Source organism: Tachyglossus aculeatus, chromosome 7 (assembly GCF_015852505.1).
Source record: "Tachyglossus aculeatus isolate mTacAcu1 chromosome 7, mTacAcu1.pri, whole genome shotgun sequence".
NCBI lineage: Eukaryota > Metazoa > Chordata > Mammalia > Monotremata > Tachyglossidae > Tachyglossus > Tachyglossus aculeatus.
The window spans coordinates 3,008,061-3,034,134 of NC_052072.1; the positions used below are offsets into that span (position 1 = coordinate 3,008,061).

The 26,074-nt window shown below is 46.9% G+C and overlaps 1 protein-coding gene across 1 annotated transcript in view; it reads right to left on the reverse strand.

Moving 5' to 3' along the window:
* Positions 1-26,074, reverse strand: part of PGAP1 (post-GPI attachment to proteins inositol deacylase 1) — a 105,020-nt gene that overhangs the window by 47,929 nt on the left and 31,017 nt on the right. Inside the window, exons 7-13 of the mRNA XM_038749043.1 lie at positions 24,859-24,925; positions 22,119-22,224; positions 13,173-13,228; positions 12,973-13,056; positions 7,536-7,582; positions 4,916-4,967; positions 1,128-1,205 (exon numbers count right to left, since the gene is read on the reverse strand). Coding sequence (XP_038604971.1) covers positions 1,128-1,205; positions 4,916-4,967; positions 7,536-7,582; positions 12,973-13,056; positions 13,173-13,228; positions 22,119-22,224; positions 24,859-24,925 — 490 coding nt within the window. The remainder of the gene's footprint in view (positions 1-1,127; positions 1,206-4,915; positions 4,968-7,535; positions 7,583-12,972; positions 13,057-13,172; positions 13,229-22,118; positions 22,225-24,858; positions 24,926-26,074) is intronic.

A 26,074-nucleotide genomic window follows, 5' to 3' on the forward strand; every position in this document is an offset into this window, starting at 1 on the left:
GCTTGCATCTAATCGAGCGCTTAGTACAGCATCTGCCACATAGCAGGCACCTAACAGACAGAGGAGCAGCATGGATCAGTGGAAAGAGACCGGGCTTTGGAGTCAGAGGTCCTGGGTTCAAATCCCGGCTCTGCCAATTGTCAGCTGTGTGCCTTTGGACAAGTCGCTTCACTTCTCTGGGCCTCAGTGACCTCATCTGGAAAATGGGGATGAAGATTGTGAGGCCCCCGGGGGACAACCCGATCACCTTGTAACCTCCCCAGCGCTTAGAACAGTGCTTTGCACATAGTAAGCGCTTAATAAATGCCATCATTATTATTATTATTATTATTATTATGTTGCCGATTTGTAATAATAATAATATTATTCTAGACCGGGAGCCCATTGTTGGGTAGGGACCGTCTCCCTAGAGAAGCAGCGTGCCTCAGTGGAAAAGAGCCCGGGCTTTGGAGTCAGAGGTCATGGGTTCAAATCCCGGCTCCGCCACTTGTCAGCAGGGTGACTCTGGGCAAGTCACTTCACTTCTCTGGGCCTCAGTTCCCTCATCTGTCAAATGGGGATAAATAATGATAATAATAATAATGTTGGCATTTGTTAAGCGCTTACTATGTGCAGAGCACTGTTCTAAGCGCTGGGGGTGGGGGGGGGGGGATACAAGCTGATCGAGTTGTCCCACGTGGGGCTCCCAGTCTTCACCCCCATTTTCCAGATGAGGGAACTGAGGCCCAGAGAAGTGAAGTGACTCGCCCAAAGTCACCCAGCTGATGAGTGGCGGAGCCGGAATTTGAACCCACGACCTCTGACTCCAAAGCCTGGGCTCTTTCCACTGGGCCATGCTGCTGCTCTAATAATAAAATATTCAATTTGATATTAAAAAATCTAATAAAAAAAATAATAACAACAATAATGATAATGGCATTTATGGATGAAGACTGGGAGCCCCCCCCGTAGGACAACCTGATCACCCTGTAACCTCCCCAGCGCTTAGAACAGTGCTTGGCACATAGTAAGCACTTAATAAATGCTATTATTATTATTATTATTATTATTACTATTATTATTATTATTACTACTAGATCTGTGCTGGTCTCCCCCAAACCCCGCTTTTTCGGCCCCCCCCCGGGTACCTTGTTTCCGTCGAGAGCTGGCACGCGTAGCACCAGATGTGAAAATGCCGGATGCTCTTCGAGTTTCAGCGTGACGGCCTGAAAAGGGGCAAAGTTTCCTTTTATTTACCCGTCTACGTGTTTCGTCGCCTGTCTACGTGTTCCGTTGAGGCCATGGGTTCAAATCCTGCCTCCGCCGCTTGTCAGCTGTGTGACTTTGGGCGAGTCACTTCACTTCTCTAGGCCTCAGTTCCCTCATCTGCCAAATGGGGATGGAGACTGTAAGCCCCCCGTGGGACAACCTGATCACCTTGTAACCTCCCCAGCGCTTAGAACAGTGCTTGGCACATAGTAAACGCTTAATAAATGCCATTATATAAGGCAGCGTGGCTCAGTGGAAAGAGCCCGGGCTTTGGAGTCGGAGGTCATGGGTTCAAATCCCGGCTCGGCCGCTTGTCAGCTGGGTGACCTTGGCCAAGTCACTTCACTTCTCTGGGCCTCAGTTCCCTCATCTGGAAAATGGGGATGGAGACTGTGAGCCCCCCGTGGGACAACCTCATCACCTCGTAACCTCCCCAGTGCTTAGAACAGTGCTTGGCACATAGTAAGCGCTTAATAAATGCCATTATATAAAGCAGCGTGGCTCAGTGGAATGAGCCCAGGCTTGGGAGTCAGAGGTCATGGGTTCAAATCCCAGCTCCACCAATTCTCAGCTTGGCCAAGTCACTTCACTTCTGTGGGCCTCAGTTCCCTCATCTGGAAAACGGGGATGAAGGCCGTGAGCTCCCCGTGGGACAACCTGATCACCTTGTAACCTCCCCAGCGCTTAGAACGGCGCTTGGCACATAGTAAGCGCTTAATAAATGCCATCATTATTATTATTAGGGCTATAATTCTATTTATTCTGACGGTATTGACACCTGTCTGTACGTTTTGTTTTGTTATCAGTCTCCCCCTTCTAGGCTGTGAGCCCATTGTGGGGTAGGGACCATCTCTCTATGTTGCCGACTTGGACTTCCCAAGCGCTTAGTACAGTGCTATGCACACAGTAAGCGCTCAATAAATATGATTGAATGAACGAATGAATGACAATGGTACTTGTTAAGCGCTTACTATGCGCCAAGCACTGTTCTAAGCGCTGGGGGAGATAGAAGAGCCAACCAGGGCCACGCAGAAGGCAGAGTAGGAAGGAAAGGAAGCTCATCCATTCATTCATTCCATCGTATTTATTAAGCGCTTCCTGTGTGCCGAGCACTGTACTAAGCGCTTGGGAAGCACAGGTCGGCAACAGATAGAGATGGTCCCTATCCGACGACGGGCTCATGGTCTAGAAGGGGGAGACAGATGACAAATCAAGTAGACAGGCATCAATACCATCAGAATAAATACAATTATATGTACATCGTTAATAATAATAATAATAATGGCATTTATTAAGCCCTTACTATGTGCAAAACACTGTTCTAGGCGCTGGGGAGGTTACAAGGATAATAATAATAATAATAATAATAATAATGGCATTTGTTAAGCGCTTACTATGTGCCAAGCACTGTTCTAAGCACTGGGGGGGGGGGGGGGGGATATAAGGTGAGCAGGTTGTCCCACGGGGGGCTCACAGTCTTCATCCCCATTTTCCAGATGAGGGAACTGAGGCCCAGAGAAGTCAAGTGACTTGCTCAGACTCACCCAGCGGACAGTTGGCGGAGCCGGGATTTGAACCCATGACCTCCTACTCCAAAGCCCAGGCTCTTTCCACTGAGCCACGCTGCTTCTCTTAATAATAAATGATAAAATTAAGTGAATAGAGTAATAAATATGCACAAGTATACACAAGTGCTGTGGGGAGGGGAAGGGCTTGAATATATATTTATAAATATAAAAGTACAAAGTATATATATATAACTACATATAATATATAGAAATATACATATAAGCATACATATAATAATATATATAGCATTTAAAAGCATATATAAAACTATATATAGGGTATAAAAGTATATGTGAAAGTATATGTGTAACTATATATAGGATATAAAAGTATATATGTAATATAGGGTATAAAGTATATATAAAAGCACAAAAGTACATATATAAACTTAAAACTTTACATACTTATAAAGTTATACTTATATAAAGTACACATCTAAAACTACATATGGGATATAAAAGTATATATACAAGTATAAATATAAAAGTACAAAAGTATGTATAAAAGTATGAGTGCACATAAAAAAACTATATGTAGTAAATAAAAGCATACATAAAAGCAAAAATGTAAAGCTACATAATTTATAAAAGCATATATATGAACCTATATATAGTATATAAAAGTATATATTCTAAAGCCATGTATAGCATATAAAAGCACATTTCTATGAAGCTATGTATAGTATATAAAAGTATGCATAAAAGTGCATTTCTATGAAGCTATATATAGTATATAAAAGTACATATAAAAGTGCATTTCTACGAAGCTATATATAGTATATAAAAGTACATAAAAAAGTGGGACAACCTGATAAGCTTGTATCTATCCCAGCGCTTGGAACAGTGCTTGGCACATAATAAGCGCTTAACAAATACCATCATTATTATTATTGTTATATAAATAAGTGTGTATACATATATATACACACACACACATATATATGTACACACACATAAACATATATGTATATATGTTTATATATGTGTGTGTATTATATATTGGATTATATGTATATAATGCTATATGTGTATATATGTTTATATATGTGTGAATGTATAATAATAATAATAATAATAATAATAATAATGGCATTTGTTAAGCGCTTACTATGTGCAGAGCACTGTTCTAAGCGCTGGGAGTGGATACAAGGTGATCAAGTTGTCCCACATGGGGCTCACAGTCTTAATCCCCATTTTACAGATGAGGTAACTGAGGCTCAGAGAAGTGAAGTGACTTGTCCAAGGTCACACATTGTATTGTATGCATATAATGTTATATGTGTATATACGTTCATATGTGTGTGTGTGTATTATATATTCGATTATATGTATACAATGTTATATGTGTATATATGTTTATATATGTGTGTGTATTATACATTGTATTGTATGCATATAATGTTATATGTGTATATATGTTCATATATGTGTGTATTATATTATGTGTATGCAATGTTATATGTGTATATATGTTTATATATGTGTGTGTATTATATAATGTATTATGTGTATATGATGTTATATATGTTTATAGGTGTGTGTTAGATATTGTATTATATGCATATAATATACATATATACATATGTGTGTATATTTACATGCATGTATATATGCACATGCATGCATGCATGCATGCATGCGTGCATACATATATATATATATATATATATATCTACGCAGTCTTCTAGACTGTGAGCCCACTGTTGGGTAGGGACCGACGCTATATGTTGCCAACTTGGACTTCCCAAGCGCTTAGTACAGTGCTCTGCACACAGTAAGCGCTTAATAAATACGATTGAATGAATGAATGAGTATATGTGTGTGTGTGTATACATATATTTATTTATATATATAGTTTTATATATATTTATATATATACTTCCAACAGTCCCCAGAAGAAAGGACTGTGACTTTTAGACTGTGAGCCCACTGTTGGGTAGCGACTGTCTCTATATGTTGCCAACTTGGACTTCCCAAGCGCTTAGTTCAGTGCTCTGCACACAGTAAGCGCTCAATAAATACGATTGATTGATTGAAAGGACCGCTGGAAACGTCCACTGAGCTCTCCCCCCCGGAAAATTAAATAAAATCCCATTTACCTTGACCGTCGGTAACAGTTCTGCTTTCCAGGACAGATCAATTCCTTCCAGACTGCAGGGCAGAGGGGCGGATTGCATCGAGATGGGTCGCAGAGGCGGAAAAATCAATATCAATCAATCAATCCATCGTATTTATTGAGCGCTTACTGTGTGCAGAGCACTGTACTAAGCGCTTGGGAAGTACAAGTTGGCAACCTAGAGAGACGGTCCCTACCCAACAGTGGAAAAACATAGACCGATGCACAGACGGGGAAATCAATTCATCAACCCTTGGCATTTATTGAGCGTGTGCTGAGTGCGGAGCATTCATTCATTCATTCAATCGTACTTATTGAGCGCTTACTGTGTGCAGAGCACTGTACTAAGCGCTTGGGAAGTACAAGTTGGCAACCTAGAGAGACGGTCCCTACCCAACAGTGGAAAAACATAGACCGATGCACAGATGGGGAAATCAATTCATCAACCCTCGGTATTTATTGAGCGCGTGCTGAGTGTGGAGCATTCATTCACTCATTCAATTGTACTTATTGAGCGCTTACTGTGTGCAGAGCACTGTACTAAGCGCTTGGGAAGTCCAAGTTGGGAACAGATAGAGACGGAGCCGAGCGCCGGGGAGAGGGGCAGAGGGCCGTGTTGGTGAGCTGGGGGACGTCCAACGGTCACCGGGGGGTTCGGGCTCTAAGGAAAATCCACTTTAGAGCAGCTTCCTCGGGATTAAGCGCTTAGTACAGTGCTCTGCACACAGTAAGCGCTCAATAGATACGGTTGAATTTGGATCGACCCATCGGCGGAATGTATGGAGAAGCGGCGAGGCTCGGTGGAAATAGTAAGGATGGCATTTATTAAGCGCTTACTATGTGCCAAGCACTGTACTAAGCGCTGGGGAGGTTACAAGGTGAACGGGTTAGAAGCGGCGTGGCTCAGTGGGAATAGTAAGGATGGCATTTATTAAGCGCTTACTATGTGCCAAGCACTGTACTAAGCGCTGGGGAGGTTACAAGGTGAACGGGTTAGAAGCGGCGTGGCTCAGTGGGAATAGTAAGGATGGCATTTATTAAGCGCTTACTATGTGCCAAGCACTGTACTAAGCGCTGGGGAGGTTACAAGGTGATCGGGTTAGAAGCGGCGTGGCTCAGTGGAAATAGTAAGGATGGCATTTATTAAGCGCTTACTATGTGCCAAGCACTGTACTAAGCGCTGGGGAGGTTACAAGGTGATCAGGTTGTCCCACGGGGGGCTCACGGGCTTCATCCCCATTTGACAGATGAGGGAACTGAGGCCCAGAAAAGTGAAGGGACATGCCCAAAGTCACCCAGCTGACAAGTGGCGGAGCCAGAATTCGAACCCATGACCTCCGACTCCAAAGCCCGGGCTCTTCCCACTGAGCCACGCTGCTTCTCACGTGCGAAACACTGTTCTAAGCACTGGGGAGGTTCCAAGGAGATCGGGTTGTCCCCCGGGGGCTCCCAGTCTTCATCCCCATTTGACAGATGAGGGAACTGAGGCCCAGAGAAGTGAAGTAAGCGCTCAATAAATACAACTGATAAATACGCTTCCCCTTCTAGACTGTGAGCCCACTGTTGGGTAGGGACTGTCTCTATATGTTGCCAATTTGTACTTCCCAATCGCTTAGTCCAGTGCTCTGCACATAGTAAGCGCTCAATAAATACGATTGATTGATTGATTGATTCTATTTATTTTATTTTGTTAATATGTTTAGAACCCACGGCTTCTGACTCCAAAGCCCGGGCTCTTTCCACTGAACCACGCTGCTTCCCAATACTTCCCAAGCGCTTAGTCCAGTGCTCTGCACCCAGTAAGCGCTCAATGAATACAATTGAATGAATGAATGAATGAAAGTGACTTGCCCAAAGTCACCCGGCTGACAAGCGGTGGAGGCAGGATTTGAACCCATGACCTCTGGCTCCAAAGCCCGGGCTCTTTCCACCGAGCCACGCTGCTTTTCTCCCTAGAGCGTAGGACGCTGTTCTTCACTTGGTAAGCGCTCAATAAATACCACAGACTGAACAATCGGTGAAGGGTGAAAAGGACCGGAATCATCATCATCATCATCAATCGTATTTATTGAGCGCTTACTGTGTGCAGAGCACTGTACTAAGCGCTTGGGAAGTACAAGTCGGCAACACATAAAGACGGTCCCTCCCCAACAGTGGGCTCACAGTCTAGACGGGGGAGACAGACGACAAAACCAAACATATTCACAAAATAAAATAAATAGATATGTACAAGCAAAATAAATAAATTATTATTTATAATTTATTAGAACAGTGCTGGGCACATAGTACGCGCTTAACAAATACCATTATTACGAACAAACAATAATAATAATGACGGTATTTGTTAAGCGCTTACTATGTGCAAAGCAAACACGACAACTATTATTGTTATAATTAATGATCATCGTTACCACTACCGTGTAACCTCCCCAGCGCTTAGAACAGCGCTTTGCACATAGTAAGCGCTTCATAAATGCCGTTATTATTATAACTATTCTGGTTTCTCATCCGGGGCCTAGGAGATGGACATTTGAGAGACGCTTTGGAGGCGTCACGCAATTTCCGGACACGCTCCCAAATATCACCCGCAACGGGATACTCACCAGGAAGAACTACTGTTGCGGCAGCCGTAAATCCAGCTTCTTGTATCCTGGAAATTTTAAATAATAGTAATAATAATGATGGCATTTATTAAGCGCTTACTAGGTGCCAAGCACCGTTCTAAGCGCTGGGGAGGTTACAAGGTGATCAGGTTGTCCCACGGGGGGCTCACGGTCTTCATTCCCATTTGACAGATGAGGGAACTGAGGCCCCGAGAATAATAATAATAATAATAATAATAATAATAATAATGATGGCATTTATTAAGTGCTTACTAGGTGCCAAGCACTGTTCTAAGCGCTGGGGAGGTTACAAGGTGATCAGGTTGTCCCACGGGGGGCTCCCGGTCTTCATCCCCATTTGACAGATGAGGGAACTGAGGCCCTGAGAATAATAATAATAATAATAATAATTATAATAATAATGGCATTTATTAAGCGCTTATTATGTGCCAAACACCATTCTAGGCGCTGGGGAGGTTACAAGGTGATCAGTTTGTCCCACGGGGGGCTCACAGTCTTTATCCCCATTTGACAGATGATGAGGGAACTGAGGCCCCGAGAATAATAATAATAATAATAATAATAATAATAATAATAATAATGGCATTTATTAAGCGCTTATTATGTGCCAAGCACCGTTCTTAGCGCTGGAGAGGTTACAAGGTGATCAGGTTGTCCCACGGGGGGCTCACAGTCTTCATTCCCATTTGACAGATGAGGGAACTGAGGCCCTGAGAAAAATAATAATAATAATAATAATAATAATAATAATGGCATTTATTAAGTGCTTATTATGTGCCAAGCACCGTTCTAAGCGCTGGGGAGGTTACAAGGTGATCCGGTTGTCCCCCAGGAGTTCCCGGTCTTCATCCCCATTTGACAGATGAGGGAACTGAGGCCCCGAGAATAATAATAATAATAATAATAATAATAATAATAATGATAATAATAATAATAGCATCCATTTATTAAGCGCTTATTATGTGCCAAGCACCGTTCTAAACACTGAGGAGGTTACAAGGTGATCAGGTTGTCAATCAATCAATCAATCATATTTATTGAGCGCTTACTGTGTGCAGAGCACTGTACTAAGCGCTTGGGAAGTACAAGCTGGCAACATATAGAGACAGTCCCACAGGGGGCTCACGGTCTTCATCCCCATTTGACAGATGAGATCACTGAGGCCTACTCAGTCATTACTTATTACTCTATTTATTTCACTTGTACATATTTATTCTATTTATTTTATTTCGTTAATATGTTTTGTTTTGCCATCTGTCCCTACCCAACAGCAGGCTCACAGTCTAGAAGGGGGAGATTTATTGAGCGCGATTTAGAGAGGAACTTGCTGCCTTTTTCATACTGGGTGACAAGAATGGAAATTCATTCACTCCATCGTATTTATTGAGCGCTTACCATATGCACAGCACTATACTAAGCGCTTGGGAAGTACAAATTGGCAACAGATAGAGACGGTCCCTACCCAACAATGGGCTCACGGTCTAGAAGGGGGAGATTTATTGAGCGCAATTTAGGGAGGAACTTGCTGCCTGTTTCATATTGGGTGACAAGAACGCCACTGAAATTCATTCCATCATACTTATTGAGCGCTTACTGTGTGCAGAGCACTGTACTAAGCGCTTGGGAACTACAAGTCGGCAACAGATAGAGACAATCCCTACCCAACAACGGGCTCATGGTCTAGAAGGCGGAGATTTATTGAGCGTGATTTAGGGAAGAACTTGCTGCCTTTTTCATATTCGGTGACAAGAACGCCACTGAAATTCAGTCATTCCATTGTACTTATTGAGCGCTTACTGTGTGCACAGCACTGTACTAAGTGCTTGGGAAGGACAAATCGGCAACAGATAGAGACAATCCTACCCAACAACGGGCTCACGGTCTAGAAGGGGGAGATTTATTGAGCGCGATTTAGGGAAGGACTTGATGCGTTTTTCATATTGGGTGACAAGAATGTCACTGAAATTCATTCCATCGTATTTACTGGGCACTTACTGTGTGCAAGGCACTGTACTAAGCGCTTGGGAAGGACAAATCGGCAACAGATAGAGACAATCCCTACCCAACAATGGGCTCACGGTCTAGAAGGGGGAGATTTATTGAGCGTGATTTAGGGAGGAACTTGCTGCCTTTTTCATATTGGGTGACAAGAATGCCACTGAAATTCATTTCATCATATTTATTGAGCGCTTACTGTGTGCAGAGCACTGTACTGAGCGCTTGGGAAGTACAAATCGGCAACACATAGAGACAATCTCTACCCAACAATGGGCTCACGGTAAAGAAGGGGGAGATTTATTGAGCGCGATTTAGGGAAGGACTTGCTGCCTTTTTCATATTGGGTGACAAGAATGCCACTGAAATTCATTCACTCCATCGTATTTATTGAGCACTTACTGTGTGCAGAGCACTGTACTAAGCGCTTGGGAAGTGCAAATCGGCAACATCTAGAGACAGTCCCTACCCAACAACAGGCTCACGGTCTAGAAAGGGTAGATTTATTGAGCGCGATTTAGGGAGGAACTTGCTGCCTTTTTCATACTGGGTGACAAGAATGCCACTGAAATTCATTTCATCATATTTATTGAGCACTTACTGTGTGCAGGGCACTGTACTAAGCTCTTGGGAAGGACAAATCGGAAACAGATAGAGACAGTCCCTACCCAACAGCGGGCTCACAGTCTAGAAGGGGGAGATTTATTGAGCGCGATTTAGGGAGGAACTTGCTGCCTTTTTCATATTGGGTGACAAGAATGCCACTGAAATTCATTCCTTCCATCGTATTTATTGAGCGTGTATTGTGTGCAGAGCACTATACTAAGCGCTTGGGAAGTGCAAATCGGCAACATCTAGAGACGGTCCCTACCCAACAACAGGCTTACGGTCTAGAAGGGGGAGATTTATTGAGCGCGATTTAGGGAGGAACTTGCTGCCTTTTTCATATTGGGTGACAAGAATAACACTGAAATTCATTCCGTCGTACTTATTGAGCGCTTACTGAGTGCAGAACACTGTACTAAGCGCTTGGGAACTACAAGTCGGCAACAGAGAGAGACGGTCCCTACCCAACAGCGGGCTCAGGGTTTAGAAGGGGGAGATTTATTGAGCGCTTCCTGTGTGCAGGGCACTGTACTAAGTGCTTGGGAAGTCCAAATCAGCAACATATAGAGACGGTCCCTACCCAACAGCGGGCTCACTGAACTTACAGAAGCAGCGTGGCTCAGTGGAAAGAGCCCGGGCTTTGGAGTCAGAGGTCAAGGGTTCGAATGCCGGCTCCACCACATGTCTGCTGTATGACCTTGGACAAGTCACTTCACTTCTCTGGGCCTCAGTTACCTCATCTGTAAAATGGGGATGATGACTGTAAGCCCCACGTGGGACAACCTGATCACCTTGCATCCCCCCCAGTGCTTAGAACAGTGCTTTGCACATAGTAAGTGCTAACAAATGCCATTATCATTATTATTATTATTATTATTAGAAGGGGGAGATTTATTGAGCGCTTACTGTGTGCAGGGCACTGTACTAAGTGTTTGGGACGTACAAATCGGCAACATCATCATCATCATCAATCGTATTTATTGAGCGCTTACTATGTGCAGAGCACTGTACTAAGCGCTTGGGAAGTACAAATTGGCAACATATAGAGACAGCCCCTACTCATAGAGACGGTCCCTATCCAACAGCAGGCTCACTGAACTTAGAGAAGCAGCGTGGCTCAGTGGAAAGAGCCCGGGCTTTGGAGTCAGAGGTCATGGGTTCGAGTCCCGGCTCCGCCACATGTCTGCTGTGTGACCTTGGGCAAGTCACTTAACTTCTCTGGGCCTCAGTTACCTCACCTGTAAAAGGGGGATGATGACTGTAAGCCCCATGTGGGACCACCTGATCACCTTGTATCCCCCCCCCCAGCGCTTAGAACAGCGCTTTGCACATAGTAAGCGCTTAACAAATGCCATCATTATTATTATTATTATTAGAAGGGGGAGATTTATTGAGCGCTTACTGTGTGCAGGGCACTGTACTAAGTGCTTGGGAAGTCCAAGTCGGCAACATATAGAGACGGCCCCTATCCAACAGCGGGCTCACTGAACAGAGAAGCAGCATGGCTCAGTGGAAAGAGCACAGGCTTTGGAGTCAGAGGTCATGGGTTCGAGTCCCGGCTCCGCCACACGTCTGCTGTGTGACCTTGGGCAAGTCACTTCACTTCTCGGAGCCTCAGTTACCTCATCTGTAAAATGGGGATGATGACTGCAAGCCCCACGTGGGACCACCTGATCACCTTGTATCCCCCCCAGCGCTTAGAACAGTGCTTTGCACATAGTAAGCGCTTAACAAATGCCATCATCATCATTATTATTATTATTATTATTATTAGAAGGGGGAGATTTATTGAGCGCTTACTGTGTGCAGGGCACTGTACTAAGCGCTTGGGAAGTACAAATCGGCAACATATAGAGACGGTCCCTATCCAACAGCGGGCTCACTGAACTTAGAGAAGCAGCGTGGCTCAGTGGAAAGAGCCCGGGCTTTGGAGTCAGAGGTCATGGGTTCGAGTCCCGGCTCCACCACATGTCTGCTGTATGACCTTGGACAAGTCACTTCACTTCTCTGGGCCTCAGTTACCTCATCTGTAAAATGGGGATGATGACTGTAAGCCCCACGTGGGACAACCTGATCACCTTGTATCCCCCCCAGTGCTTAGAACAGTGCTTTGCACATAGTAAGCGCTTAACAAATGCCATCATTATTATTATTATTATTAGAAGGGGGAGATTTATTGAGCGCTTACTGTGTGCAGGGCACTGTACTAAGTGCTTGGGAAGTCCAAGTCGGCAACATATAGAGACGGCCCCTATCCAACAGCGGGCTCACTGAACAGAGAAGCAGCATGGCTCAGTGGAAAGAGCACAGGCTTTGGAGTCAGAGGTCATGGGTTCGAGTCCCGGCTCCGCCACATGTCTGTTGTGTGACCTTGGGCAAGTCACTTCACTTCTCGGAGCCTCAGTTCCCTCATCTGTAAAATGGGGATGAAGACTTTGAGCCCCCTGTGGGACAACCTGATTGCCTTGTAACCTCCCCAGTGATTAGAACAGTGCCTAGTAAGCGCTTAACAAATGCCATCATTATTATTCCCCCCAGCACTTAGAACAGTGCTTTGCACATAGTAAGCGCTTAACAAATGCCATCATCATCATTATTATTATTATTAGAAGGGGGAGATTTATTGAGCGCTTACTGTGTGCAGGGCACTGTACTAAGCGCTTGGGGAGTCCAATTGGGCAACAGAGAGAGGAGGTCCCTACCCAACGACGGGCTCACAGTCTCGAAGGGGGGGAGACGGCCAACAAAAACAAAACAAGCGTCAACGAGCTTTCCCGTCCCGAGGCGAAGGGAAAGGAGCGGCGGAAACGCTCACCAACAGGGCGTTCTGACAGTAGACGTGGCTGTAGGATTTCCGGTGGCTGGCCAGCGGGAATAAAAAGTACTTTTCGTCCGATTCCTACGGGAAAAAATAAACAAAAACGCAGGAGGAAAGAAGGAATTCCGCGCCGCCGACGGTCCGAAGGGAGACGTCCGCACCCCCAAAGCCAAAGGACGCCCCGAATGGTCCCTTACGTTGCGCACCGCGTAGGTCCACTGGGGAGCTCTGACCCGAATCCACGCTGCTGCTCCTGGGGGACAACACCATTTGGTTGACTTCATAATAATCATAACTATTTGGGTATTTGTTAAGCGCTTACTATTTTTTTTTTTGAGTGCTTACTACGTGCAGAGCACTGTACTAAGCGCTTGGGAGAGGACAACAGAATTAGCAGACACACTAAAAGAGCCCGGGTTTTGGAGTCAGAGGTCATGGGTTCAAACCCCCACTCCGCCACTTGTCACTTAACTTCCCTGGGCCTCAGTTTCCTCATCTGGAAAATGGGAATAAAGACCGTGAGCCCCACGGGGACAACCTGATTACCTTTTATCCCCCGAGCGCTTAGAACAGTGCTTGGCACAAAGTAAGCGCTTAACAAAAGCCATCATTTTTTAAAAATTTCATCGTTATTATTTTAATCTTATCATTATTTTAATCCTGGCTCTGCCACACGTCCGCTGTGTGACTTTGGGCAAGTCACTTCACTTCTCTGGGCCTCAGTGACCTCATCTGGAAAATGGGGATGAAGACTGGGAGCCCCCCGTGGGACAACCCGATCACCTTGTCACCTCCCCAGCGCTTAGAACAGTGCTTGGCACATCGAAGCAGCGTGGCTCAGTGGAAAGAGCCCGGGCTTTGGAGTCAGAGGTCATGGGTTCAAATCCCGGCTCTGCCACTTGTCAGCTGGGTGACTTTGGGAAAGTTACTTCACTTCTCTGGGCCTCAGTTACCTCATCTGGAAAATGGGGATGAAGACTGTGAGCCGCCCGTGGGACAACCTGATCACCTTGTAACTTCCCCAGCGCTTAGAACAGTGCTTTGCACATAGTAAGCACTTAATAAATGCCATTACTATTATTATTATTATTAAGCACTTAATAAATAGCATTATTATGTAATTCCCAAGCGCTTAGTACAGTGCTCTGCACACAGTAAGCACTCAATAAATACGACTGATTGATTGATTGAGAAGCAGCGGTCGCTTGATACCGCCGATTTAATTGATTGATGACTGATAGAGAAGCAGCGCTCGCTTGATACCGCTGATTTAATTGATAATTGATAGAGAAGCAGCGTGGCTCAGTGGAAAAGAGCCCGGGCTTTAGAGCCCGAGGTCATGGGTTCAAATCCCGGCTCCGCCAATTGTCAGCTGGGTGACTTTGGGCAAGTCACTTCACTTCCCTGGGCCTCAGTTCCCTCATCTGGAAAATGGGGATGAAGACTGTGAGCCGCCCGTGGGACAACCTGATCACCTTGTAACCTCCCCAGCACTTAGAACAGTGCTTTGCACATAGTAAGTGCTTAATAAATGCCATTATTATTATTATTATTATTATTATTATAGCATAGAGGGGGAGACAGACATTAAAATATCTATTCTATTTATTTCATTTTGTTAGTATGTTTGGTTTTGTTCTCTGTCTCCCCCTTTTAGACTGTGAGCCCACTGTCGGGTAGGGACCGTCTCTAGATGTTGCCAACTTGGACTTCCCAAGCGCTTAGTCCAGTGCTCTGCACACAGTAAGCGCTCAATAAATACGATTGATGATGATGATGACTAAATAAGCCACGTATAATATAGAATTTATTTGTATTTGTCCTCTCCCAAGCCCTTAGTCCAGTGCTCTGCACACAGTAAGCGCTCAATAAATACTACTGAATGAATGAATGACAGGGAGACAGAGACACGGTGAGAACGAGGGAGAGAGTAAGAGATGGAGAGACAGACAGAACGAGAGCGAGCGAGACAGAGAGAGCGTGGGGAAGACAGAGACACGGTGAGAACGAGGGAAAGAATGAGAGAGACTGAGAGACAGGGAGACAGAGACATGGTGAGAACGAGGGAGAGAATAAGAGAGACGGGGAGAGAGAAAGACAGAGCAATGGAGAGGGTGAGAGAGAATGAGACACAGAGGGAGGGACAGGGAGACAGAGACACAGAGAGAACGAAGGAGAGAATATGACAGAGAGAGACAGGGAGAGTTAGAAAGAGAATGAGAGAGAACGAGACAGAACGAGCAACAGGAAGAGAGACACTGAGAATGAGGGAGAGAGAATAAGAGAGACTGAGAGATAAAAAGAGTTAGAGTGAGAGAGACAGACAGAGAGAGCGCCAGGAACACAAAGACACAGTGAGAACGAGGGAAGGAATAAGAGATGGAGAGAGACAGGGAGACAGAGACATGGTGAGAACGAGGGAATAATAAGGGGGACTGAGAGACGATGAGAGACAGGGAGACAGAGACACGGTGAGAACGAAGGAGAGAATAAGAGACGGGGAGACAGACAGAACGAGAGCGAGCGAGACAGAGAGAGCGCCGGGAAGACAGAGACACGGTGAGAATGAGGGAAAGAATAAGAGAGACTGAGAGACAGAGAGAGACAGGGAGACAGAGACACGGTGAGAACGAGGGAGAGAATAAGAGAGACGGGGAGACAGACAGACAGAGCAACGGAGAGGGTGAGAATGAGAGAGAATGAGAGAGAGGGAGGGACGGGGAGACAGAGACACAGAGAGGACGAAGGAGAGAATATGACAGAGAGAGACAGGGAGAGTTAGAAAGAGAATGAGAGAGAGCGAGACAGAGCGAGCAACAGGAAGAGAGACACTGAGAATGAGGGAGAGAATAAGAGAGACTGAGAGATAAAAAGAGTTTGAGTGAGAGAGACAGACAGGGAGCACTGGGAACACAAAGACACAGTGAGAATGAGGGAAAGAATAAGAGAGATGGAGAGAGACAGGGAGACAGAGACATGGTGAGAACGAGGGAAATAATAAGGGGCACTGAGAGACAATGAGAGACAGGGAGACAGAGACATGGTGAGAAGGAGGGAGAGTATAAGAGAGACGGGGAGACAGACAGTTAGAATGAGAGCGAGCGAGACAGAGAGAGCGCCGGGAAGACAGAGACACGGTGAGAACGAGGGAAAGAATGAGAGACTGAGAGAAAGAGAGAGGCAGGGAGACAGAGACACGGTGAGAACGAGGGAGAGAATAAGAGAGACGGGGAGGCAGAAAGACAGAGCAACGGAGAGGGTGAGAATGAGAGAGAATGAGAGAGAGGGAGGGACGGGGAGACAGAGACACAGAGAGGACGAAGGAGAGAATATGACAGAGAGAGACAGGGAGAGTTAGAAAGAGAATGAGAGCGAGACAGAGCGAGCGACAGGAAGAGAGACACTGAGAATGAGGGAGAGAATAAGAGAGACTGAGAGATAAAAAGAGTTTGAGTGAGAGAGACAGACAGGGAGCACTGGGAACACAAAGACACAGTGAGAATGAGGGAAAGAATAAGAGAGATGGAGAGAGACAGGGAGACAGAGACATGGTGAGAACGAGGGAAATAATAAGGGGCACTGAGAGACAATGAGAGACAGGGAGACAGAGACATGGTGAGAAGGAGGGAGAGAATAAGAGAGACGGGGAGACGGAAAGAGAGCAACGGAGAGAGTGAGAATGAGAAAGAATGAGACAGAGAGAGGGACAGGGAGCCAGAGACAACAGAGGAGAGAATACGACACAGAGACAGAGACAGAGTTAGAAAGAGAATGAGAGAGAATGAGACAGAGCGAGCGATAGGAAGAGAGACACTGAGAATGAGGGAGAGAATAAGAGAGACTGAGAGATAGAAAGATAGAGTTAGAATGAGAGAGAGTGAGACAGAGGGAGTGCCGCGAACACAAAGACACACTGAGAATGAGGGAAAGAATACGAGAGATGGAGAGAGACTGGGAGACAGGGACATGGTGAGAACGAGGGAAATAATAACAGGGAGACAGAGAGACACGGTGAGAACGAGGGAGAGAATAAGAGAGACGGGGAGACAGAAAGAGAGTTAGAACAAGAGAGACTGACACAGAGAGAGTGCCGGGAAGACAGAGACACGGTGAGAATGAGGGAAAGAATAAGAGAGACTGAAAGACAGAGAGAGGCAGGGAGACAGAGACACGGTGAGAACGAGGGAGAGAATAAGAGAGACGGGGAGGCAGAAAGACAGAGCAACGGCGGAGTGAGAATGAGAGAGAATGAGAGAGAGAGAGGGACGGGGAGACAGAGACACAGAGAGAATGGAGAGAATATGACAGACAGAGAGAGACAGAGAGAGTTAGAAAGAGAATGAGAGAGAATGAGACAGAGTGAGCGACAGGAAGAGAGACACTGAGAATGAGGGAGAGAGAATAAGAGAGACTGAGAGATAAAAAGGGTTTGAGTGAGAGAGACAGACAGAGGGAGCGCCGGGAACACAAAGACACAGTGAGAACGAGGGAAATAATAAGGGGCACTGAGAGGCAGAGAGAGACAGGGAGACAGAGACACGGTGAGAACGAGGGAGAGAATAAGAGAAAGACAGAACAATGGAGAGAGTGAGAATGAGAGAGATTGAGACACAGAGAGAGGGACGGGGAGACAGAGACACAGAGAGAACGAAGGGGAGAATACGACAGAGACAGAGAGACAGGGAGAGTTAGAAAGAGAATGAGAGAGAGCGAGACAGAGCGAGCGACAGGGAGACACTGAGAAAGACGAAGAGAATAAGAGAGACTGAGAGATCGAAAGAGTTAGAGCGAGAGAGAGACAGAGAGCACTGGGAACACAAAGACACAGTGAGAACAAGGGAAAGAATAAGAGAGATGGAGAGAGACAGGGAGACAGAGACACGGTGAGAACGAGGGAGAGAATAAGAGAGATGGGGAGGCAGAAAGACAGAGCAACGGAGAGGGTAGGAATGAGAGAGAATGAGAGACAGAGAGAGGGACGAGGAGACAGAGACACAGAGAGAACGAGGGAGAGAATATGACACAGAGATGGACAGAGACAGGGAGAGTTAGAAAGAGAATGAGAGAGAACGAGACAGAGCGAGCGACAGGAAGAGACACTGAGAAAGAGGAAGAGAATAAGAGAGACTGAGAGATAAAATGATGGAGAGAGCGAGAACGGGAGAGAAGGAGAGAGGATGAGAGACGGAGAGAGCAACAGGGAGACAGAGACACAGTGAGAACGAGAGAGAGAACACGAGAGGACGAGACAGAGAGAGGAAGACATAGAGAGACACACAGAGAGACAGAGAAGTGATGATGGTCAAACAGCGGGGCTCAGTCGCAAGAGCCCGGGCTTTGGAGTCAGAGGTCATGGGTTCGAATCCCAGCTCCGCCGCTTGCCAGCTGGGAGACTTTGGGCAAGTCGCTTCACTTCTCCGGGCCTCAGTTCCCTCATCTGGAAAATGGGGGTGAAGACTGGGAGCCCCATGTGGAATAGAGAGGCGGTGTGTCCCAGTGGAAAGAGCCCGGGCTTGGCAGTCAGAGTCATGGGTTCTAATCCCAGCTCCGCCACTTGTCGGCTGTGTGACCTTGGGCGAGTCACTTCACTTCTCTGGACCTCAGTGACCTCATCTGGAAAATGGGGATGAAGACTGGGAGCCCCACGGGGGACAACCTGATCACCTGTATCCCCCCCAGTGCTTAGAACAGTGCTTGGCACATAGTAAGCGCTTAACAAATGCCATTATCATTATAGAGAAGCAGCGTGGAAAGAGCCCGGGCTTTGGAGTCAGAGGTCATGGGTTCAAATCCCGGCTCCACAGCTTGTCAGCCGGGTGACTTTGGGCAAGTTGCTTCACTTCTCTGGGCCTCAGTTCCCTGATCTGGAAAACGGGGATGAAGACTGGGAGCCCCACAGGGGACAACCTGATCACCCTGTATCCCCCCCAGGGCTCAGAACAGTGCTTGGCACATAGTAAGCGCTTAACATATGCCATTCATTCATCCAATCGTATTTATTGAGCACTTACTGTGTGCAGAGCACTGTACTAAGCGCTTGGGAAGTACAAGTTGGCAACATACAGAGACGGTCCCTACCCAACAACGGGCTCACAGTCTAGAAATCATCATTATAGAGAAGCAGTGTGGAAAGAGCCCGGGCTTTGGAGTCAGAGGTCATGGGTTCAAATCCTGGCTCCGCCGCTTGTCAGTCAGGTGACTTTGGGCAAGTCACTTCACTTCTCCGGGCCTCAGTGACCTCATCTGGAAAATGGGGATGAAGACTGGGAGCCCCATGGGGGACAACCTGATCACCTTGTATCCCCCCCAGCACTTAGAACAGTGCTTGGCACATAGTAAGCGCTTAACAAATGCCACCATCATTATAGAGAAGCAGCGTGGAAAGAGCCCGGGCTTTGGAGTCAGAGGTCATGGGTTCAAATCCCGGCTCCGCCGCTTGTCAGCCGGGTGACTTTGGGCAAGTCGCTTCACTTCTCCGGGCCTCAGTGACCTCATCTGGAAAATGGGGATGAAGACTGGGAGCCCCACGTGGGACAACCTGATCACCTTGTATCCCCCCCAGTGCTTAGAACAGTGCTTGGCACATAGCAGGCGCTTAACAAATGCCGTCATCATTATATTAATTCATTCATTTAATCGTATTTATTGAGCGCTGACTGTGTGCAGAGCACTGGACTAAGCGCTTGGGAAGTCCAAGTTGGCAACATCTAGAAATGGTCCCTACCCAACAGTGGGCTCACAGTCGAGAAGGGGGAGACAGACAACAAAACATATTAACAAAATAAAATAAATAGAATAAATATGTACAAATAAAATAAATCAATAAACAGAGTAATAAATCCATACAAACGTCTATCGATCTATCCAGGTGCTGTGGGGAGGGGAAGGAGGTAAGGCGGGGGGGATGAGGAGCGGGAGGAGGGGGAGAGGAAGGAGGGGGCTCAGTCTGGGAAGGCCTCCTGGAGGAGGTGAGCTCTCAGTAGGGCCTTGAAGGGAGAAGCATTATAAAGACGCAGTGTGGAAAGAGCATGGGCTTTGGAGTCAGAGGTCATGGGTTCAAATCCCAGCTCCGCCGCTTGTCAGCCGGGTGACTTTGGGCAAGTCGCTTCACTTCTCCGGGCCTCAGTGACCTCATCTGGAAAATGGGGATGAAGACTGGGAGCCCCACGGGGGACAACGTGATCACCTTGTATCCCCCCCAGCGCTTAGAACAGTGCTTGGCACATAGTAAGCGCTTAACAAATGCCACCATCATTATAGAGAAGCAGCGTGGAAAGAGCCCGGGCTTTGGAGTCAGAGGTCATGGGTTCAAATCCCGGCTCCGCCGCTTGTCAGCCGGGTGACTTTGGGCAAGTCGCTTCACTTCTCCGGGCCTCAGTGACCTCATCTGGAAAATGGGGATGAAGACTGGGAGCCCCACGGGGGACAACCTGATCACCTTGTATCCCCCCCAGCGCTTAGAACAGTGCTTGGCACATAGTAAGCGCTTAACAAATGCCACCATCATTATAGAGAAGCAGCGTGGAAAGAGCCCGGGCTTTGGAGTCAGAGGTCATGGGTTCAAATCCCGGCTCCGCCGCTTGTCAGCCAGGTGACTTTGGACAAGTCGCTTCACTTCTCCGGGCCTCAGTGACCTCATCTGGAAAATGGGAATGAAGACTGCGAGCCCCCCCTGGGACAACCTAATCATCTTGTATCCCCCCCAGTGCTTAGAAAAGTGCTTGGCACATAGTAAGCACTTAACAAATGCCATCATCATTATAGAGAAGCAGCGTGGAAAGAGCCCGGGCTTTGGAGTCAGAGGTCATGGGTTCAAATCCCGGCTCCGCCGCTTGTCAGCCGGGTGACTTTGGGCAAGTCGCTTCACTTCTCCGGGCCTCAGTGACCTCATCCGGAAAATGGGGATGAAGACTGGCAGCCCCCGTGGGACAACCTGATCACCAGTATCCCCCCCAGTGCTTAGAACAGTGCTTGGCACATAGTAAGCGCTTAACAAATGCCATCATCATTATAGAGAAGCAGCGTGGAAAGAGCCTGGGCTTTGGAGTCAGAGGTCATGGGTTCAAATCCCGGCTCCACAGCTTGTCAGCCGGGTGACTTTGGGCAAGTTCCTTCACTTCTCTGGGCCTCAGTTCCCTGATCTGGAAAATGGGGATGAAGACTGGGAGCCCCACAGGGGACAACCTGATCACCTTGTATCCCCCCCAGGGCTCAGAACAGTGCTTGGCACATAGTAAGCGCTTAACAAATGCCATCATTCATTCATTCATTCATCCAATCGTATTTATTGAGTGCTTACTGTGTGCAGAGCACTGTACTAAGCGCTTGGGAAGTACAAGTTGGCAACATATAGAGACGGTCCCTACCCGACAGTGGGCTCACAGTCTAGAAATCATCATTATAGAGAAGCAGTGTGGAAAGAGCCCGGGCTTTGGAGTCAGAGGTCATGGGTTCAAATCCCGGCTCCGCCACTTGTCAGCCGGGTGACTCTGGGCAAGTCGCTTCACTTCTCCGGACCCCAGTGACCTCATCTGGAATATGGGGATGAAGACTGGCAGCCCCCGTGGGACAACCTGATCACCTGTATCCCCCCCAGTGCTTAGAACAGTGCTTGGCACATAGTAAGCGCTTAACAAATGCCACCATCATTATAGAGAAGCAGCGTGGAAAGAGGCCGGGCTTTGGAGTCCGAGGTCATGGGTTCAAATCCCGGCTCCGCCGCTTGTCAGCCGGGTGACTCTGGGCAAGTCGCTTCACTTCTCCGGGCCCCAGTGACCTCATCTGGAAAATGGGGATGAAGACTGGGAGCCCCACGGGGGACAACCTGATCACCTTGTATCCCCCACAGAGTGCTTCGCACAGAGTAAGCGCTTAATAAATGCCATCATCATCACGGTGGGCGATGATGGTGAGACTACCACTGTTGGGTAGGGACCGTCTCTATACGTTGCCAACTTGGGCTTCCCAAGCGCTTAGTACAGTGCTCTGCACACCGTAAGTGCTCAATCAATATGATTGATTGATTGATGGTGGGCGATAAGGGGGGGTGCACCGTTCCTCTTGCCCCCCAGCCCCGGCCCCCCGCCCATCCCGTCCATCCCCGAATCGGGATGACCCCCCACCCGGGGACCGGGAGCACCAACCGGGAAGCTCGGTGACGACGTCGGGCTTTTCCTGGAACTGCTTGGCCGGATGCCGCACGAAGTGATGGTTGAGCACCGACAGCCTCTTCTGGGGGTCCGCCGTGATCTGGGGGGGCCCGGCCGCGGACGCCTCCGGTCACTCCCGCCCTCGGTGCCGCCCCCCGACACCCAGCCCGCCTCGGACGCCGGCGGGAACGGGACACAGGAGGGTCTGGGTTCCAATCCCGGCTCCGCCCCTTTTAATAATACAATCAATCGTATTTATTGAGCGCTTACTGTGTGCAGAGCACTGGACTAAGCCCTTGGAAAGTACAAGTTGGCAACATATAATAATAATAATAATGGCATTTATTAAGCGCTTACTCTGTGCAAAGCACTGTTCTAAGCGCTGGGGTGGTTACAGGGTGATCAGGTTGTCCCGGGGGGGCTCACAATCTTAATCCCCATTTTACAGATGAGGTAACTGAGGCACAGAGAAGTGAAGTGACTTGCCCAAAGTCACCCAGCTGACAGTTGGCGGAGCTGGGATTTGAACCCATGACCTCTGACTCCAAAGCCCGTATAGAGACAGTCATCATCATCATCAATCGTATTTATTGAGCGCTTACTGTGTGCAGAGCACTGGACTAAGCCCTTGGGCAGTACAAGTTGGCAACATATAGAGACGGTCATCATCATCAATCGTATTTATTGAGCGCTTACTGTGTGCAGAGCACTGGACTAAGCGCTTGGGAAGTACAAGTTGGCAACATACAGAGACAGTCATCATCATCGATCGTATTTATTGAGCGCTTACTGTGTGCACAGCACTGTACTAAGCGCTTGGGAAGTACAAGTTGGCAACATATAGAGACAGTCATCATCATCATCATCAATCGTATTTATTGAGCGCTTACTGTGTGCAGAGCACTGGACTAAGCGCTTGGGAAGTACAAGTTGGCAACATATAGAGACAGTCATCATCATCAATCGTATTTACTGAGCGCTTATTGTGTACAGAGCACTGTACTAAGCGCTTGGGAAGTACAAGCTGGCAACATCTAGAGACGGTCCCTACCCAACAGTGGGCTCGCAGTCTAAAAAATATAAATATAACATATTTATTAGAAATATAAATTTATATATTTATAATATATAATGATATATTTATTAGAATATAAATATAATATATACAGTCTAATAAATATAATAATAATGATGGCATTTGTTAAGCGCTTACTATGTGCAAAGCACTGTCCTAAGCGCTGGGGAGGATACAAGGTGATCAGGCTGTCCCACGTGGGGCTCTCAATCTTAATCCCCATTTTCCAGATGAGGGAACTGAGGCTCAGAGAAGTGAAGTGACTTGCCCAAGGTGACACAGCAGATGTGTGGGGGAGCCGGGATTCGAACCCACGACCTCAGACTCCAAAGCCCGGGCTCTTTTCACTGAGCCACGCTGCTTCTCTAAGCCACGCTGCTTCTCTGCTTCTTTTCATTCATTCATTCATTCAGTCAATCAATCAATCAATCGTATTTATTGAGCGCTTACTGTGTGCAGAGCACTGGACTAAGCGCTTGGGAAGTACAAGTTGGCAACATCTAGAGACGGTCCCTACTCGACAGCGGGCTCACAGGCTAGAAGGGGGACACAGACAACAAAACAAAACACATAAACCAAATAAAATAAATAGAATACATATGTACATATAAAATAAATAAATAGAGTAATAAATATGTACAAACATATATAGATATATACAGGTGCCGTGGGGAGGGGAAGGAGATAATATTTATTTTATTTTGTTAATTTGTTAGTATGTTTTGTTTTGTTGTCCGTCTCCCCCTTCTCGACTGTGAGCCCGCTGTTGGGTAGGGAACGTCTCTAGATGTTGCCAACTTGTCCTTCCCAAGCGCTTAGTACAGCGCTCTGCACACAGTAAGCGCTCCATAAATACGACCGCATGAATAACAACAATAATAATGGCATTTGTTAAGCGCTTACTATGTGCAAAGCACCGTTCTAAGCGCTGGGGAGGTTACAAGATGATCGGGTTGTCCCACGGGGGGCTCCCAGTCTTCATCCCCATTTTCCAGATGAGGGAACTGAGGCCCAGGGAAGCGAAGTGACTTGCCCAAAGTCATCCAGCTGACAATGCCATTATTATTGTTATTATCATCATCATCATCAATCGCATTTATTGAGCGCTTACTGTGTGCAGAGCACTGGACTAAGCGCTTGGGAAGTACAAACTGGCAACATATAGAGACAGTCCCTACCCAACAGTGGGCTCACAGTCTATTATTATTATTATTATTATTATTATTAATTGGCAGAGCCGGGATTTGAACCCATGACCTCTGACTCCAAAGCCCGGGCTCTTTCCACTGAGCCACGCTCCTTCCCGAATGAAAGGTCGCTTTCGTCGGGTGAACTTTACTATACGTTGCCAACTTGTACTTCCCAAGCGCTTAGTACAGCGCTCTGCACACAGTGAGCGCTCAATAAATACGACTGATGAAGTAAGGCGGGCAGCACACTGCACTCCAGCAATCCGCGCTATTTACTGAGCGCTTACCGTGCACAGAACGCTGTACTAAACACTCGGGTGGGACAGGGACTGCGTCCGACCCGATCTGCTGGCATCCACCCCAGCGCTCAGTACAGTGCCGGGCACGTAGTAAGCGCTTCTTCACAGATCCTCCCCCCAAAGACACCACCACGATTCCCGTTCCGGCCTCCGGAAGGACGGATACCGACCTGCCTGGTGTCCGCGTCGACGAGGTCGAAGAAAGCCCGCACCGTCGCCAGGATCAGCTGTTTGCACCTGAAAGGCCGGAGAAAAGTCGATAAAAATCCATCGGCGGCGTCCGTGGGGCGCTTACGGACGGCGGAGCGCTGTACTGAGCGCTCTGGGAGAAGAGCGACTTTGGGCAAGTCACTTCACTTCTCTGGGCCTCGGTTCCCTCATCTGCAAAATGGGGATGAAGACTGGGAGCCCCCCGCGGGACAGTCGGATCACTTTGTAACCTCCCCCAGCGCTTAGAACGGTGCTTGGCACATAGTAAGCGCTTAATAAATGCCATCATTATTATTATTATTATTATTCTTAGACGGTGAGCCCACTGTTGGGTAGGGACTGTCTCTATATGTTGCCAACTTGGACTTCCCAAGCGCTCAGTACAGTGCTATGCACACAGTAAGTGCTCAATAAATACGATTGATTATTATAGTAAGCACTTAATAAATGCTACTATTATTACTATTACTATTATTATTATTATTATTATTATTAGACTGTGAGCCCACTGTTGGGTAGGGACTGTCTCTATATGTTGCCAACTTGGACTTCCCAAGCACTCAGTACAGTGCTCTGCACACAGTAAGTGCTCAATAAATACGATTGATTGATTGATTATTATAGTAAGCACTTAATAAATGCTATTATTATTACTATTATTATTATTATTATTATTATTATTATTAGACTGTATGCCCACTGTTGGGTAGGGACTGTCTCTATATGTTGCCAACTTGGACTTCCCAAGCGCTCAGTACAGTGCTCTGCACACAGTAAGTGCTCAATAAATACGATTGATTGATTATTATAGTAAGCGCTTAATAAATGCTATTATTATTACTATTATTATTATTATTATTATTATTATTATTATTATTAGACTGTGAGCCCACTGTTGGGTAGGGACTGTCTCTATATGTTGCCAACTTGGACTTCCCAAGCGCTCAGTACAGTGCTCTGCACATAGTAAGCGCTCAATAAATACGATTGATTGATTATTATAGTAAGCGCTTAATAAATGCTATTATTATTACTATTATTATTATTATTATTATTATTATTAAAAGGGCACACGGCAGTCAAGCGGAGGAGCTGGGATTCGGCCCCACGTCCTCCTCTTCTCGGGCTCCAGCTCCTTTCCGTTGGCGGTGCTTGCTTCCCGCTTACTATGTGTCC